The following is a 19,284-nucleotide window of genomic DNA, read 5'->3' as shown; positions in this document are numbered from 1 at the left end:
TCAAAATCCTGTTTTCGGACTTGAAACCCTGCAGGAAATCAAATAGAAGCAGAACAGATGCTGCCAGTGCTCTACAACACACAAGGTAATAGCAACTTGACCTCAAAAATTACTACAAATTTTTAAAAAAGAAAAATCTGTTATGTGAGAATATGTATTGCTACACCTACTTCCATGTGAAAAATAAAATTTCCTTCATTACTCAGAATAATTACTTAAATGTGAATGTTATATGAATTTTTAGTTCTTCATCAAATTTTGAAATAGGTATTTCTAGTTTTACTGATCACAGTTAAAACTTGTATTTCTTAAACGATGTCTATAAAATGCAGAAAAATAATATATTTTTAAAAATATTGGATGAAGAAATAATTGCTTTTAATATTTTGGTTTCTTTCTTTCCTGCCTTTTTTCTATGTAAAGCTGAAATCATAGTATTCATGTGTATTGACAGACAGATAAGAAAGAATACTATTGCTTTTGCTCAACATTATCGCCACAAATGTTTTTCTGCCAGTAAAAATTCCTTGTAAATGTCATTTAAAATGGATTCAAAATACTCTATTGCATGAATGTACCACGATTCACCTCATAGTCCCCCCGGAATGGTGAATAGGTCCCCCCGCCACATAGTCGCTCTGCTATTTTAAGTGACCCCTTAATGAAAAACTCTGCACACAGGTCTTAGTTAACATTCCTGATTTTCTTAGGATCGTGTCCTAGAAGTAGAATGATGGGGTCAATGAATAAAAAAGAGTTATCCAACCTAAAATGTCAGTCGTGTCAGGTTGAGAAACCCTGCTCTAAAAAATTAGGTGTCTTAAGACAAATCCTATCACTATTGTACATGTTGCATTTCAACAATAGCCCCTTAATATTTTTAATGTTCCAGTCAACATAAGGCTTACAAGCTGTGATAGGTCAGTATGCCTTCCAGCTCCTCAAGCTACATGTTTGCCCCTCTCTGTTTATAATTTTTCTTTGTAATTAGTTTGATGAAGAAATGACACTGGTTTCCTACTGCAGATTTCCCTACAGTCTGGGTTTGGACACTCTTTGGGGGCATTTATATGTTCCCCTCTCCCCTTTATTTCTTGTGAAGAAATAGTTAGGACCAAGGCTTTCTCTGATACAGGTTGATTTGAGGAGCAAGGAAATTTCAGAGCTGCCATGTATGCACTTCCCGGAAGGGTCACACAATGTCTGTGCGCCCCCCTTTCCTAGGCAAGCCGTTGGCCGTCTGCTGATGGCCAGCGGCTGCACTTAATCTCCAGTGGCGCTTCATTTTCTCTTCACTCGGCTACCCAGACAGGAGGACAATGCCAGCTTGGAGCTGCCAAAGGCCATTCTGAAGCCACACGAGACAGGTGGTGCACGTAAGGCCGGCAACAGGACGTACAAGCTCCCGGCGCCACTTACATCCTGGACCCAGCTGGGCCTGAATCCAGGCATAACTCTCAGACTTCCCGTAGGTAAATGGGATTGGGAGGGGGGCAGTTTTGTTCAATCTTGTTTTATCTGGTTCTTTTCTCTTGCCACTGATGAGTATAATATACACTAAAATTGGAAAGAATTTGAGTCTTTATAATATTATTTCTTTCCATGCAGAAACAAAGCAAACATCTTCATTTGTTTAAGTCATGTTTTATGTCTTTTGGTAGAGTGTTGCGGTTTTCAATCATTGCAGTTTCTTACTTCTTATTGCAGGTATTCTGGGGGATTATAGTTTTGATATTAATATGAATGCCTTATTCTGTTGTAAAGGACAAAACTGATTATTGCTCTCACAAAGCCAATGTGTATTTTTTTGAATATTTATTTTATGGTCTTGCCAGGTTATCTATTAAGTATAAGACTTTTATATTTGGTTTCCTGGGACTTTTTAGTTAGAAGAGATAACATCCATAGATATCTAACTGACCAGTTCTCTGTCTTATAAGTATTGTCCTGAAGTTCCAGAATAATTGGAGAGAATCATGGTGAGAGCCTCGCTGTGGCTGATTTCACAAGCATTGGTGCTTTGTCCTTGGTTGGGATTTTGCTTCACAGCTATTTTCAAAAGACTTTTGTACCCTCTTTCTTGCTGCCATCAATTTGTCTGCCTCACAACTGAGTCCAACCCTTAGTCAAATGTATTGTTGCTACCTCTCTGGGAGCTTGGGAACAGGATAGCCAGTTTATCTGGGATCAAATACAGAAACATATTTCTTCACTTCCAAAATGAGCCAAAACTAAGTATGGGCCTCAGAAGTTGTGCAGCGACTCGCTTAATTGATGCATATAAAATACGCAGACTCCAAGGGCAGCTACTATTGTATACAGAGAAGTAGGCCCCGACCAAACCAAATGAGTCTTCTTCTATGCAAAATTGTGTATAATATAATAGCCGGTCATAGACATTTTAATATTGGCAGCATTTATTTTCTTATTCTCGGTTGGTTTCTGAAGAGTTGAAATTTCTACAGAAGTGAGATATCGCACGGAAGCATTTTCTGCACAGGTGGGACTGCGTTTGGCAGAATTCCTCTAGGCTGTTAAGAAACGCCCCAATTGCTGTGACATTATTTCCTCCATTATAGTACTTTTCCACTCAGTAAAAGTGACAGTGATTAAAAAAATAACCACTTAATAATCGATGGCTATAATTCCCATGTCTCTCAATTGATTTTAAGCTGTTTTATGTTTGTGTAATTAATTCACATTTAGGCACATCAAGTGATACCTTTCAGACAGCCAATGCTGTTCTCCAATATATGCCTTCCAGAATTTTCCTCAAAAAGAAACAGTGTAGGGATTCAGGAACCGTAACCTAAGATAGTCACTGGTGAAAAACAGGTGTACATCAAAAAAGGCAGGAGACGTGACAGTGCTGTGTCCTGTCCTGGAATCAACAAGATCGCTGCCTTTCTCTTCTTTTCATCAGAAACTGAAATGGAAATTGGCTGTGGGGAACTCAAGTAATGAGGGCAGGCATAATAAGCAGGAGGCCCCACCCTAAAATCAGCCTGAATTCCAGAAACATAATGGAATTTGACTTTCTGTTGAGTTGTCTGTTTTCTTTTGGTTGAAGTGTGTGTTTCTGGGAAATTGAAGAATTCTGACCTGATGGTATAGAGAGCGTTTATTTGGGTGAAATGTAAGTGGGTAAGGGTGGTGACCATGAATGGTGGTGAACAAGATAACCGACCAATACGAATTTTGGAGAGAATGAAATGATCTGCTCTCATTTTGAAACTGGCCAACAAAGTCATCTGAAAGAGTTGTTTTTGAAGTTTGCTTTTTCCCTCATTGGTTGAAAGTGACCATAATTAATATCTGTCTGAATTCAAATTGTCTCTGATTTTCCCAGAGCTATTTGGTGGAAAACCACAGAAACTTGGAATAGGATCAAGGTCTCTCAAGCTACCCAGGTTATCTCCCCAAAGGTCCTAAGTAGCCTTGTAACTATTCCAAAAACGAAAGTGAACTGTCCTGCTTCTCAACAAACTTAAAGGAAATGCTATTTTACAAATTATGAATCATGAAAATTTATTTTTAAAAAGGAAATAAAAAGGACCTACTAAGTTTACTTTCACAAAAAGTTACTCAACCTGGCATGGGTTGTTGCATGTTTGGAATGGGAGTTTTTACATTTATTCTTTAAAACACTTAGTTGCCTCTCTGCATTTGTCCTCCCTCCCCCTTTATTTTAAATTGGACAAATGTGTAGTGGGTATAGAGCTCTTCCTTTTGGATTTTCCTACCAATAAGCTCTTAGGAACCGAATTTTCACACCGCACCACCAACATGCACCCTCTATAGAGAAAGATGATAGTTATATAATAAAAGGATGTGTCTCTTCTATCTCAGTGACATCTAGGCTGGATTCACAGACCTGAACTGTGCAGTTGCTAAGCTCTTTTTAGGAATAATTCTGTTCAAATAATGCTGGTTGAACAGCCCCATTGTGTTGTAATGATACTAAGTGTTGGGAATTCAAAATGACTAAGACCTCTTTCTCAACCTCCAGTTTACCTTCCAAGGAGAAGAGGCAGAGACTAATGTGCACATCCACACACATAAAACTTTGCATAAACAAATAAAATTTCAATACATAGTAGTTTTATGAAGTCACCCAGATGTTATCTGGTGATTGCAATGAGTTAGGAGGTGTAGTTTTTTTTTTTTTTAAATCAAACCCCACTTTTAGTACAAAGACATAGATGAGAAATGTTCATAGTAGTTATGTCTAGAGGGCAGCCTTAGAATTTTCTTTGCTCTTCTGTTGCTTTTTTCTTTATTACAACAAACACATTATTTTTATAGTAAAGAAGCAACCAACAAACTTTTCTTGCGTCCATAAAATGCATGCTCACACTATAGCCAGAGAGTGTGGAAATGGCAGCTGGATATCTAAAAAGGGGTCTCAATTTCAGAGATATTTTTTAGGAAACTATGCAACATTTTTAAACCAACATTCGAATTGTAATGGAGTCACCAAAAGGGTTGAGAAGAAAGCTTAAATGAACACCTTTCCACACAAACGCAAGCAGCAAGATCAAAACCTGCTGTCAAACACAAGGTATTTCCTATTCATGCAAGGAATGGTTTTCAAATCTTTTCTTTTTTTTTAAGAAGCTGGACTCTTATTTGGGAAAGGAAGCCCCGCGGGTAACCTTAGTGTGTAATAAAAGAGAAAAGTGGCTCAGCTCTGGCAGGAGTCCTGAGGACAGACCCAGGCCACCGGCTCTGGCCCTTCCCCAGGCCCTTGCCTCCAGGGTCACCTCTGAGGACACTTGGGGGCTGAGCAGTCTGAATGCCATCAAGTCGAACCCTCCCTCCGATCTCGGTTAGCTCAGTGATCTCTTAAACAAATATTCACATCTGTAAAGTTTCTTCACGAAGGAAATTTCAGCCCAGAGCCTGATCAAGTGAACACAGACTCGAAATCAGGAGCTTAAATGGGTGATGCGTGAAGAAATGACAGACTTCAGTGCTGGGTGGCTGACAGACAGGTCTGCTTACCGTGTTTTTCTAGATGTTGACAGCAGCTGTCCACCAGCCTGGGGACCTGTCTGTAGATGGGATTCAGACTGAGTTTCTTATCTCTGGCCTTTTCTTTTTTATTTTGAGCCTCAGCAGGCAAGGAGAGCTGTAAAGCTTCTAGCAGTCGAGACTGATTGTCATCAAGATCTGTGATAGAATCCACTGACATTGCACCCTGCAAATTATACATACACAAGAATGACGAGTGCAGACGGAGTAAAGAAAAAACAGCTGCTATCCAGTAAGTGCTTTTGCCTGCTTGATTTAACCCTGCTTGATTTATGCTGCTTATCTATCAAAAGGAAAAAAAAAAAAAAAAACACCACCTTTGGAAAGAATCAGACTAGCGGGCGAGGTAACAGCAGTTACTTTCAACAATAGACATTTCCCAAATGGGAGACAGGAGATGGCAAACGCATCATTAGCATATTTGGCCCACCACTTCATTTCTAGAAACATGACAAAAATCACATACACTGTAAATGAGGTCAAGCGAGAGAAATCTAGTAAATAGAAAAAAAAAAAAAAACCTGTGACTCTAACAAGTATATTTTAAAATAGGAGGATTCCATACAACAGTTTTAGTCTGCCCCCGCCCCAAGCAACACAGAAGACTTTATTAGAAGTGGTCCCAGGAGACACCTGTGGGGGGCAGGGGAGGAAAAATGGTAGGGAAGGCAGCCCTTGAAGAGAGCACCCCGGGGCCTGTGACCCCTGTGGGCTCAACTGCCTGGGGGCCTCTGGGAGAAAATGCAGATCAAGCACCTCAGAACTAACTATCCCTGCTAAGGTATGAGGCAGCTGGGCTGTCAGTACCCCAAGTCCCAGCATCATTGACAAAGGGCAGCTTCTGGAGGAGGCAGGGAGGTGACAAGAAAGCCTAAGCACTTGCCACCTCTCATCTTTGGGGGTGCTGGCCATCTGGCCAGCTCGGGATGGTGAAGGCCCCTCACGCCTCAGCCTGTTTGGGAGGTGCTGTCTGGCCTCAGCTTCTGGGAAGTCTCAGAGCCAGTGACAGGACTGGAAGGAAAACTCTGTCGTGCAAATTCGAATGTTCCATCATGGTGTCATTTGTTCATTTTGAGATACAGCTGAAGCCTCAAAAAACACCAGTTGCTCCCCCTTCACCATGGAGCAGTCCTGAGCACCCGAGGCTGCTTGGGAAGTGTGGATTTTAGAAGTGTCTGGGGTTTAAATGTGGCGGTCGACAATGGCTGGAGATGACCTCCAAGTGACAGGCAAAGGACAGACGCTCTCCCAGCAACCTGGGAAGTTCTAGAACTGCCTAACAATGGACTCCGCCATCATCGACACAGTTTGCCTGAAAACTCAGCTTTCCTGGCTTGAAATGCTAAATTTAAAGTACCAAATAATAGCACAGTGCCCCAAACAACATACTCATTTAACAAACGGTGCTGTATTGTTTTAGCATCGATTTAAAGGAGTGCGAAAGCCAGGAGCAAATCCCCTTGGGAGATGAAGAGATGAACAAAAATACCTGGCCCAGCCTGAAAGCCTCCTGCAGGAGCGATGGTGATGATGGTGTAGAATGTTCAGGATATCGTGGGGCAAGGGTAACCAAGCAGGGGCACTGGCAGCGTTGAGAGGGGCCAGGGAAAGGCTTTGAGGCTGTGCCAGATGCCGTACGGCCAGAGCACATGCTGCCTGAATGGGGCTGTTGACAGAGGGACATTTCCAGTTTTCACGCAAGCACAGATCAAAGAATGACCTTATAGTTGTCCTAGCATTGGTGTCAGAGAAAACACTGGCCAACTCACCCTTCTTCTGGCCCGAGGAGCCGGTTCTGGGGTATTGGGGGATGTTGACTCATTTGGTGTTTCCGAGGTGGAGCTGAGAGATGAGTTACTGCTTGAGAGTTCTTTGTTTTGTCTTTTATTTCCAAATGGGAGCAGGGAAGCCACGAAATCAGATGCGTCTTTCTGCTCGTCCCTCTGCAAGTCCTGCTTGAGTTTATAGGCCCGGTCGTTGGCGATGACTTGGGATAAGGGCATCCCAAATGCCTGCGGGGTGAATTCTGCAAGCAAAAGAGAAACATTCCCTGTCAGAGAAAGAGCGATGCTGTGCAGACTCTGTCATGTTACAGATCGAAGGCCAGACCCAGGCACATGACTTGCTCTCTGAAGAACGGACTCCCCGGTCAAACACACAGATGACTTCCGTGAGTACAGAGCGGTCAAAGCTTCTGTCTCCAGAAAGCAAGCCTGCATGGACAAGGAGCAAGGGGCTTAGAGGCGGAGGCCTCTAGCGCCTCTCCATGCATCGCAAGAACGTTTCAGAGGAAGGAACTTCATCAGGCATTTCTGCTAGAATAGACCCTGCTGACTGCAGTTTGACCAACTGTCTTTGATGTACATGTCTCGAAAGCCCCCAGAGTTGATGGACCTGAGCCTCTGCATTTATCTCTTCGTCCAACAGACATTTATTGAACTCCTACTGTGTGCCATGTAAAGCTACGCAGTGGAAGGGGAGGAACTTAGGTCGGATCTAGTACCTGCTCTTGACGGGTTCAGAGCGTGTGGGGGGAGTAGACACTCAGATATGTAAATAAGCAGAACAGTGTCCCTCATGTGCGATCATCGAGAGACATGAAGTGAAGACTGAAATTCAGTTAGATGGACACCCTTGGAAGCTTCCAGTAAAAGAATCAGCACAGGAAATGATAATCTGAAAGACCAAGGATTCCCTTGGGAAGAAATCTGCTCTTTCTTCATTGTGCCCCTGGGCCCCCATGCAGCCTCCTGCCAGCTGGGTTGAGGCTGCCAGCCTCAAGGCCTTAGTAGAGTCAAGCCTCCTTTCCACACTCTCCATTTTGCATGTAGAAGGGGATGCTTGCACTAAATATCCAGGGGACGTTCCAGATTACAATCCATTAAGCCCCCCGGAAGGACAACTTGGAGGCAAGAGCATTGCGCTGCAAAGCAGAGCTTTGTCTGGAGATGTGCAACTGCACGCCAATCCCTGACACTGCGCACGCCCACCCTCGGGGCCAGACCCTGAATTGGTGCTACGGTAGGTTTGTGCTGAAAAGCATTAATAACTATACTCAATGACAATAATTGCATTATTTCCTGTAGACTCAACATTAGGTTTACAAATGAGAGGCCAGGCTCCCCCTCGCTGTAATAACCCCTATGCATAAAACCAGGATGATCAAAGGAAAACAATTCTAAGGTTGTTTGTTCTTTGAAAGAAAAAAGCTAACAGTAAATCAGGTGGAAAGAGGCTCTAAAAGGTTTTCCTCCTTGATCCATGGCAACACTTTTAATTTCACTGGGTTTAAGGCTGAGTCTACAGGAGAAGCAGAAATGGTTCGAGCATAACATGCAGACTGTTTCCAAGTGAAAAATCAAAGCTTCAGCATTTTAGGATTTTCAGGGGATGTTTACAACATTCTATGAACACGCTAGGTGGCACACGATCAGACGAACAGACTACTTAGGCATTTCTCCTTTTTGTAATCAACGTGGACAGTGTAGCCCGGTCCAGTTGACCACTCAGTACTGCCAAAAGGCCTTTTCTTCCACTTGCAAAATGAGAAGCAAAGGGGTAGCCACCAGACCGCCTGCTGTGCAGCTGGGGGCGGTGGGATTGGTTATGTGGATCAGCACTCTCATGTCTGGGGGTCACATCCTCTTACTTACTTGGGGGAATGGCTAGAAACGTGGGCGGTGAGGCTGACAGCCACATGGAACAGACAAACTGTAAGGGGACACTAATGGCAGGAGGACACTGATGAATGTCACAAGTGACACTGCAAATGTCATTTAGGAGATGGGGACTATTGATTCCTCTCCTAGCTGACTTTTCCATATAAAGAAAACCAACCAGACTTGTTGACAGATTTTCAATATCCCTGGGAAAAAGAGGAGAAAACTAGCGTCCTTTGCAATCTGTCATGTTTAATACCTGAAAGTCTCACTTTCGTTGTCTGCTGGAATAACTGAACACACAGTAGCCAGTCACTCTCCCCCCAGCTTTTCTTTCTCTTCCATTCAAGAGAGATCGCCACCTCTACCAGGTTTTTATTTCTCTCTCGGCCTTTTTTTTTTCCGGGCTGAGTTTGTCTCTTCTTTGTTGGCCATGTCTTAATATCGTGTCTTTCATTTCTCGTTGCTTTTTCCTGAGGTCTTTTACAAACTTCAGAAGGGAGATCTCTCCAGGCTTTAAACACACAGTGCAGTGTCTCGTCTCTAAAATTCAAGGCTGGATTCCTTGAATAGCACGGCTGCTCAAAATAAGGCTGTTGTGAATTTGAGGGCTCACCACAGGTCTATGGAGCAGACCTCCTTTGATGTGCACATAAGTCTTAGGCTCCCAAGCTTATCTGTAGGTTTAAAGCTCTTATATCAGGAGGGAAAAAGGAACCCACAGGCCATTGACAGTGGCCAATAAAGTCAATGATAGGATTTGAAAACCATAAGGCCTTAGCCAAGAAGCGCCGTGCTGGGGTCAGGGACAAGGTATCTTGTGTTCTAATCTCTGAACACCTCCCAGGGTGTTCACGAAGGAGGCTATTCGCCTGCTGTGCTCAGCAGTGACTATCTACTCTTGCTCCCCAGGAACAGTGGGGCTGGGGGGTGGCGGCCATCCTCTCTGCTCCCGACTGCCACTTCCAGACTTTCACCTTCCCAGGCGGCAGGAACCCGCTGCCGCAAGGGCCCGCTCTCCTGCTCGTGGCTGTCTTCCGCTGGCGTTGCCCGACTCACGAGCCGAGTCCCAGGCTGCCCTCACCCTGGGCGACCAGGATGTCCGCGGCAATGAGCCATCCGACTCTGTCCTCCCTTGCCGTGAAAAAACATCTCTTTGGAGTTGCTGCCTGGGCGTCTGGCAGCATGACAGCCCTGCTCACGCCCCCCAGTCTGGACATCTAGATAAGGGCCTGAACTTTGTCCCACTAGAAGTTCCCGCTCTGTTCCTCTCGGGGCACCTGCTAAAATAACCCTGAGCACCCAGCCTGAGGATGGTTAGTGACTTCGGCCCCCACCACCATGTCGGTCGTGGGTCTGCCCCCTGCTCCCCATCCCCTGCGTGCTCACACCTGGGGACAGAGGACTGCCCTTGCCCGAGGCTCACGGCGACATGCCCCCATCCCCGCTGCTCTCTGGGATCTGCAAGTAATAAACCCTGTGACTTGACTTCCTCTGTGTGAGGGTATTGAAATCAAGCCTTGGATCCAAATGACCCGGGCTGCCCGAAGGTGAGGGAGCTAGCTCTCCGCTGGCCCCACGTGGGGGGCTGGCGCCTCCTCCTTCAGCAGACCATCCTCTGCAGATTCTTAATTTGATACACCAGCTACAGAACCCCCCACCCCGGCCCCCAAGCTTCCCCTCTTCCTTCCACATGCCACCATCCCCGGCCTCTCCCCAGCTCCGCCCTGGCCCTCATCCTCACCCAAAGTAATTCCACCTCTGGCACCGGGCTTCCTCTCTCCACTCCTGGCCCACCCCACCCCAAGCTCATGGTTTCCACTGCAGTACGGCAGTCTCTTTAAGGACACCGTTCACTTCCCGCTGCTTGCTGACATTTTGACTCAGCTCACTGCTTTTGCAAGCAGACCAAAAGTTGTGCTGTGACCCACGCCATCCCGGGGGAGCTAGCCCCTGCCGCCTCTTGCCCTGGGACCCAGCCCCTCGGTTCTCTCTCATTCAACACATTTACTTAGCGAATTCCACCCATGAGAACTGATACTTGATTTTTCTACTGTGATGCAAACTCAAGTTGTATCGACTATTCCATATAGTGCAACTTCACAGCTGTCACAGAGTAACAGACTCAGAGAGAGAACAACACTTGGCATGATGTGATTTCGGCATAAAGAAATATCCCCAGATTTGATGTCAGTAAATATATGGCATAATCTGAAAACTTCCTGTGGAAAAGAAATCTGTCTCCCAGACGATTTATGTCACTGTAAAGCTTATTCCCAGGGTGCTCTGATTAGGAGCCACATTAACTGTAACTGGAACCAAGGAGCTATTTCTAAACCTTTCCCCCCAAAAGTGACTTCTCTTTGACACAAGAAGGAAATTTTACGAAGTTCTGAAAGCTTTAAAAAAATAGTTTTGGGTTGCCATGCAATTTAACTAAGAGATATGAAGAATTTGTATTATTCTGTATAAAAAATGTTTTCTGAACCAGCATCAATTTTGAATTCGTTTCCACATGGAAATCAGAAGTCGTATGGTTAAACGGCAGCAGGGACACAAGAACGTCACGTGATCTGCTGTGTATTATGTCAAGACAATGAAATAAAATACAGGACATGATTCATTCTGATTGAATCAATTAATAGACCAGCATATCAACTCTTTAATGAATCACTCTTTATTGGGAGAGCAATTCGATTCTAAAAAGCTGCTACCATCTATTTTTAGATGACCTAACCCGAGCGGTCTCTTAGAGCTTCCTGTTTTCCTTCTTTTGCTCTTGGATTCCAGTGGTTATCATTTTTCACATGTGCAGCTGTTACAAACCCCAATGCTAACATTCGACTGGAAGGAAACAACGTGAGCTGACTACTGCTGTGGGGGTGGCGAAGGCCCCCCCGAACCCCACTTCCCAGGACAGCCAGTGTCGCCACAGACAGGACTTCGTGTTCACAAACGATGCCCTGGGACTAAGCTTCCTATAAGCCTAGGACGTCTTCTTTTTAAGCATCAAGCATAAAAGGCTTAAAAATAACCTTTTAATTTTTTCATCACCATGAAGCCTGATAGGCCTCCCGAGCTGGGCGGGCGATGTGTCTTTTCTCTGGAGCCACCTCTTTCCCTGTTCCCAGTCAGTGCCCTGTGCAGCCTCAGAGATCGCCACCAAGTGTCACCGAGACTATGTAAAAATGGTTTGGTCTGAAAACTGCATACTGGCCCTGTACAGGGGGCTCCGATGGGCCCGTCCTGCCAGGTCCTTGGCATTCTTCCTGCTGTTTTGTAACAGAATCAAGCACACACATAACTCGCTCTGCTGAGGGAATGCAAATTTTCCTTGCAAAAATGCTTATGCTGGTTAGTCCAGCCCAAAAGGGTACTTTGGAAGAATCACCTAAAGTCTACATTACGAGTATTCAAATCCCAGGATCATGGTCTTAGACTAAAGCAACTTGAAAGATAACATTTGCTAATGCAGCCCAAGTGGTTCCGTACCTTCTCTCTACCATAAACACCGAGAACTCCCCTCACCCAGCCAGGCAAAGCATCCCGTGGCAGGGGCAGAATGAGCCAATGCTCTACTTTAAAAGAGTTATGCTGGCTACTAATGTTCATTAAAAAGTAAGGGCAGGGCTTCCCTGGTGGCGCAGGGGTTAAGACGCAACCTATGAAGCAATCTGCAGCCACTGCAGCTTGAATTCCATTCCCGGCCAGCCAGGGAGAAACCCACATGGTGCAGCAGACCTCTCCTGTCTCACCCGCTGCTCCCCTCAGCAGTGGATTTCAGTCAGTCTGCCTGTTCTGCTCCCTACTCTGTCTCTCGTGAATCCTCTCACCCCCCTCATCTCTGGTCTGTACCCCAATTCTTGTATAAAAATAAATAAATCTTTTTTTAAAAAAAAAAGTAAGGGCAAAAAGCCCTTCTACAATTGATGAACCAATTCCATAAACCATGCTTTATCAGACAATGAAGAAAGAATTAACACCCTTTGTTGTCATTATTCCAACAGCAGATTTTGATGTGACAGGACTTGTCCGGATGAGGATGCAGGTTAAAAAGGACCAGAGCTCTCCTCTTACAAAAGTAGCTTATAAAGGTCCTCATGCCCAGCTGCCCTCAGACCAATGGAATCAGATTTTCTGGGGCTCTAGGCATTGACATTTTCAAAGGTCCCGTGAATGATTCTACCACACAGCAAAGGGTGGGGGCCACTGTCATTTTCATCTCCTCTTCTCCAGATGAAGTTACACTTTTGAAATGTCTGGGGGTATTTTGGTTGGGGGTGGTGCTGCTAGCATCTGGTGGAAGAGGCCAGGGAGGCTGCTAAACACCTCACACAAACTGCAGGACAACCCCCCTCCTAACAAAACAATCATCCCATCTAAAAGGTTGAGAGAGAACGCTCTAAGAGAAAAACATAGTCTTGTGTTTGTGACTAGAATTCTTTATCTCCTTTCAGTCCAAAGAACCCATTGTCGTGACCCATTAGGCGCAGTTCAAGATCTGGGTGTGGAGTCTGGGACCGATGGTGTGAACTAGGTCTCGTCCAATACTGATGGCAGCGTGTTTCTGCCATAAGCCTTCGGTTTCACTGCCTTCATTACTTTTCAAGCAGAAATTCATAGTACAAAGGAACTCCAAGGTGAGACAAAAGGCTCTCCTCACTCAACACTCATGTACTGTGTCACATAAAGTGAAAATTCATCCATAAAACCACATCATTCAGCAGTTATTTCATGTGGGGCCACAGAAACAAGCCACCGGAAGTTCTACTATGCTAAGGGGCCCAGGTGCCCATGATGTGGCTCAATAAATATTCATTGAAAATGGCTACAAACCCTGCAGAAGAGTGACTAATGTGTCAGTTTCCTAAACTGGGACACAAGCCCATGTGAAAAGAGTCAAGAATCCCCCAAACACGTAGGGCAATAATAAGCATGTTGTCAACTGACATCAGAATGCCGAGAACGGCCCATCTTTCCATAACCCATGAGGATGAGACAGTTTCTTTCTAGGAGTCATGGTAGGCAAATCCAGACTCTCATTCAACTAGCCCTGCCTAACTCTTGGATCTGCCAGACAGCTGGTTAGCGTTAGAGATGCTGTCCATGGCTACTCAACCCAGCTTTTCTTTATGCATAGCTGATTGGCCAGAATCATAATTGGAACCATAAACTTGGCCAAAGCTACACTCTGCCCTAACCAGTTGAACTCATCAATTCAGTACAGGGCCACTCGAACACAAAAGAGTAGACCAAAACAGTCCTAATAACATTCCCTCGTAGAGATCCAGTTTACATAACAGAGTTGAACGGGGTAAATCTATGCAATTCAAAACCCCCACCAAATTCAACCATTATGTTCCACGGAAGATGCATTTGCTTTAGTTCATTCTGTCCTTTACCTCTGTCTTTGTTTTTCTCCTTCCCTAGTGAATCCAGTTTCTTTCTCAGAGACTTCTTTCTCTTTTGTCCATCTGTAAATATTAAGAGAATGAAAAGTTGTAAAAACAAGCATATAAGTGATAGTTTATATTGTCTATAACTATACTTGAGCGACAGTATTCTCACTTCATTCATAATTTGGTATTTCAAAGCGAGCAATGACTCTGAGAATGCACAAAAATCTCTGACTTGGACTGCACGTATGCTCTTGGTGTATGCTCTTAAATTTTGTTTCAGCCATGGAAAGTACAGGAAACTTACCTCCGTAGGAAATAATTTAGCTTTGACATGTAGGTATGTTTGCTTTTGCTGTTAAATGAGTCTCTGTTCTTCATGTCAATGCAAAACAATGTCCATCTTGAATTGGATCGCCATGACATGAGAGTCAACAGTACGTGGCTTTGACATTCACGCGCTAGTAGAGTGCAACTAGATAAGGAAATGAACTTGGGGCTCCACGGAACCCAGGTCTAACCATTGCTGCACCATTTACTGCCTGTGTGACTTTGGACACGAATCAGTCATCATATATAAAATAGAAATTTCATGGGAGTGATGTGAAAATTAAATGACATCATGCACATAAAATACTTAATGGAAAGTGGAACACATGTCCATAAATTCAGATTCACTTTCATTCGGGGGTTGCATAGTATTTCATAGTATAGCTATAACATGATTTAATTAATCATTTCCCCATTGATGGGCATTTGGGTTCTTTCCAATTTTTCACTACAATAATAAGGCAAATATCCTTTGAGTGGCATGTACTTTGAACAAATAGACTTACTACATCTGGTTAACTTGCTAAATAATAAAGATACCGCCCATATTAGTAGGCAGCTGCAATTGAATTCCTGGGATGTCACCATAAAATATTGGCAGTCATTGCAAGAATGCATTTCAGGATTATGCAGCTGTCAATGTAACAAGTAGGGAGGGGGATGAATCGGGAATTCACGTGGTGATCAAGTTGGGTAAAAGTGGCCTATTTTTTTTAACAAGATACACCAATAGTATAGTCAAGAAATAAACTCAGTCTAATAAAATTCAAAAACAAGACTCTGATATCAGGGAAAGACAGAGTGAGCATTCTTAAACAGAAATGAGCCATCTTGCTTCAAGCTCCAACTGCTCTCTGAATTCTCGGAGGCAAAAGACATTACAATAGTCCATGGGCACATTCAATCACTTCTCCTTTTCAAAAAAGGCAAAGAAATATTTCAAATATGATTCTCCTCTCAAAAAAATGGAACTAGTTCATAAGAATCTTCATGCTTGCAGATGTGAGATTTGTAGGGGAGAATGATGTCCATCAGTTGTAATGCTGCAAAGAACCATCAATCATTCACGTGTATATTCTTATCATCATCTTCTCAAAGACATGTAACTGCAGTACCTACCACAAGCTATTATAAACACATGCAGACAATAAACATACCAACTGCTGAGATTCTAGTCTGTTCTCCAAATAGAGCTGATGCTTTCACTTTGTAACACTTTGCTTGTTTCTACTTTCTATCACCAGGAGTCCATTCCTTTCTCTTTATTACTTCATATTTTTATTTTAATTTTGGAGTTATGTTTTTGCTCTTCCTATATGCACATGTTCTATTCACTCATTTTTCTTTTATAAACTGTATTATTTTTATTGAAGTAACAATGATTTTCAACATTGTTTCTGGTTTGGGAAAGTATTCACACATCTTCATATGTATGTTACAACACTGTGCCCACCATCAAGAAACATCCATCCTCCACTATATTCCATTGGGTTCATTCTTTAAAAAGTCCTATCACCCCTTCACCTTAACAGTTGACCCAAAAGAATAACCAGCCCGTGTAATAAAACTTAAGAGATTTAGTTTTCATAACCAGGAGCTGATCCTAAAATTAAAACAAGTTGTCAAAGTACCAGCATACATATAGGATAGGAGTCATTTTCCTTTAAGATGGAATGATTTTTAAGCTTCTTCTAAATCAGGGGATGGATCATATACGCAGATGTGTATAAATATAAATACACAATTTAAATAATATTGGGTTGTTGGAAAAGTCATGATGCATTTTTACTTGTGATCAATCAGCATTTGAGAGGGGTGAATAGGAGCAGAAGCCAGATATGTGTGATGAGAAGTTGAAAATCTCATCTTTAAAGTCACTTTGCCTCTGCAAAATGCTCTGCCACATCATGGCAGACGGTTCTGGTGTTTGTAAGGCGGTGGGTGCCCATTTGTGAGGTTCAGTTAGACTCTGCCCTTCCAGAAGCCTGGGTGATGGACAAGGCTCACTCCTTAGTGAGGCAGTCATAGGAAATGGGGTGCACTTGGATATGGGACAGGCCATCGACATTGCAGGCCTTTCCACCCCTCACTCACAGAGCTCCATAAAGACTACATGGCTGGAGAGGAGAAGAAATCGACTGCACCCATCTGAAATCAGGCTGAGACTCATTCAGTGTCTGCTGGATAAAGCCATCTTTTGATGCTGCTCGAGACACAGGTCAAGAACTCACCCGGGGGTGGGGGCAACATGGCCCCTGGGAAGAGTGCGGGTTTAGCCCACAAAGTAATGGACAGAACATGCACTATTTTGCAAAAGTTTGGGGAGGTCACAAACACACCTGCACACTCACCTCCTGGGAAAGGCAGAGGTTGTGGCAGCATGGGCCTCACTGGCTGCACACCTCAGGCCGCAGACACCCAGCCCTGGGCCACTGCACCCACTTTCATTACCTGGCAGGCCTTGGAGCTGGTAACACCGTCCTAGCCTAAAAAGAAGGTTCTAGTTTGTTTCAAGTCTTGAAAACATTCCTGCTGAGAAAAGATTGAAGGAATGCTCTTTGGCGTCACTTCCCCTGCTTTTCCCAACCACAGCTGCCTCACTATTTACTTAGACCAGAAAAATAGACTCAGAGAATACAAACCAAACTACTTCAGCGAGGGTAGTTCAGTTACAAAGAGAGGCGAGATGGTACCAGAGGAGAGATCTGGGTGGATGAACAGAAGGTGGCCCTTTAGAAACTGCACACACAGTTTCTCAGTCTTGGCACTGGTGATGTCGGGTGGATAACTCTTTGTCATGGGGGTGTCCTATGCATGGCAGGATATTTAGCAGCATCCCTGGTCTCCACCTACCCACCCACCACTGGCCATGATGACCAATAACATCTCTGCAGGAGCAAAATCGATCTGGCTGAGAACCACTGGTTTACATAATTCTACCTAGAGAACAGCCACATGCTCAAGCCATGTGACATCCAAACCACAAAACCTTCCATTTTCCCACTGGTCACAAGGCACAACATAGAACCGATCTCCATTTTTTTTTAAAAGATATATTTATTTATGCATACAAGAACTGGGGTGTAGGCCAGAGGTGTGGGGGGTGAGAGGATTCACAAGAGACAGAGTGGGGAGCAGAGCAGGTGGATCTACTGAAATCCACTGCTGAGGGGAGCAGCGGGTGAGTCAGGAGAGGTCTGCTGCACCTGTGGGTCAGCTCCCTGACCAGAAATTGAACTCGTGCTGCAGTGGCTGCGGATTGCTTCATAGGTTGTGTTTTAAGCCATTGCGCCACAAGGGAGGGCCCGCAATCTCCCTTTTTTTTTTTAATAGAACATTATAAAAATGTTGTTGGGTCTTTATCTATCAGGTTGAATTGGGGCCGTGATAACAATTTCCTGCCATTTATAATGAAATGTGAGTCTGCTCGAGGTTATCCTTCTACCAGACTCATACCACTACATGCTGGGGAATAAAGCAAGTTCATTGAGGAAAGAGCCTTGTATTCCTTTGAATGGAGTGCTTGCTTTCTCCTTTGAGGGGGCAAGAGCACGTGGGGAACAGCACCCGAGCAGCTGTGTGAATGGACTCAGATGGGAGCAGAAGAGTTCAGGGTCTGGCTACAGACTGAGAGGCCGTATGACTGGAGCGCCTTAAGCACGCACAGATTTCATAATTTTTAGAGACTTATAGGGCGGATGAAAACACTTACTGGCCAGCCCTCCATGAGCCAGAACAGAATTCAGAAAAGGATTAGAGAAAGACAGTTTGTCAGCAAATGGAAGCGTTCAGCAATGGAATGAACTACCTCAAAAAAAAAAAAAAAAAAAAAAAAAAAAAACAAAACAAAACAAAAAAACACCAAAGACCCAAAAAACAAACCACTGTTCACTGTCTTGTATCCCTCACTCTGGGGAGAGCTGTGCCGTGAGAAACCCTGTGTAAAGGGCCATGTGGTGAGGAACTGGCCAGCAGTTCCAGCCAGCAGCCATGTGAGTGAGCCTGGACACTGGCCCTCCAGTCCCAGTCAAGCCTTCGGGTGACAAAGCCCCAGCTGGAGCTTCGTGGCAACCTCATGAACCAGAATCAGCACCAGAAAACCGGGCTACGATATCTCCAGTAACTATGTGAGAGAAGAAACATTTGTTGTTGAAAAAAAATAAAAGGAAGAACAGAAAAAGTGCCCAGCTAAATGCACTCTGGCATCCTGGATGGAGTCTTGGAATGGAAAGAAGGCAGCCCTGAAATGTGAATCAATTCTGCAGTAAAGCACCAAAGGCGCTGTCTAGTTGTGACAAGCATACCAAGGTGAGAGAAGACGTTCTCCCCAGAGAAACTGGGCGGGGGCCAAGGGAACTCTACTAGCTTTATAACTTTTCTTAAATCTAAAAAATTATTCCACAATTTTAAAAAATATTTTAAAAAAATCCTTTCTTCAGGCACTGAATGTATTCAAGCCAATGTGTACATTGGTCAGTATGTGAGAAAATGGCAGTGGCTCTGCTTGCTGAAGGCCTTCTGAGACTCACAGAACTGGGAGGTCAGCTTGACAGCAGAAGTTTCTAATCTGGCTGAAACTACTGAAATCATTTCCTATTCACATCTCCCTGATCTGAAAGAAAACATGTGTCTAGGCCAATATAAAGCATCCAGAATATATGCCATTCTGGTGTAAGATGTTTGCTGGCAAGGGAGTGGACAGACGAGAGACCTGGTCAGCTTTGTTTTTATGGCCCTGGTGCTGTTTTCATAGGCAGCTGATTAGACTGTCTTACGAGACCTCTGATTTCTTAGGCTCACTGAGTCTCTTTCTGGGTAAGTTATCTGGATTTGGTGTTTGTCATGTAGAATTCAAGAATACTGAC

The 19,284-nt window shown here is 44.1% G+C and overlaps 1 protein-coding gene across 5 annotated transcripts in view; it reads right to left on the bottom strand.

Moving 5' to 3' along the window:
* Positions 1-19,284, bottom strand: part of ARHGAP6 (Rho GTPase activating protein 6) — a 408,409-nt gene that overhangs the window by 37,042 nt on the left and 352,083 nt on the right. For all 5 annotated transcript variants that reach the window (XM_054695857.1, XM_054695855.1, XM_054695856.1 and 2 more), the window contains exons 3-5: positions 14,096-14,167; positions 6,804-7,060; positions 5,005-5,200 (exon numbers count right to left, since the gene is read on the bottom strand). In XM_054695857.1, coding sequence (XP_054551832.1) covers positions 5,005-5,200; positions 6,804-7,060; positions 14,096-14,167 — 525 coding nt within the window. The remainder of the gene's footprint in view (positions 1-5,004; positions 5,201-6,803; positions 7,061-14,095; positions 14,168-19,284) is intronic.

The sequence above is a fragment of the Talpa occidentalis genome, unplaced genomic scaffold (assembly GCF_014898055.3).
Source record: "Talpa occidentalis isolate TD23 unplaced genomic scaffold, MPIMG_talOcc4v2.1 talOcc4.15, whole genome shotgun sequence".
In the NCBI taxonomy this organism is placed as follows: domain Eukaryota; kingdom Metazoa; phylum Chordata; class Mammalia; order Eulipotyphla; family Talpidae; genus Talpa; species Talpa occidentalis.
Note: the sequence above shows the minus strand (reverse complement) of the source record. Positions and strands in the feature narration are given on the sequence as shown.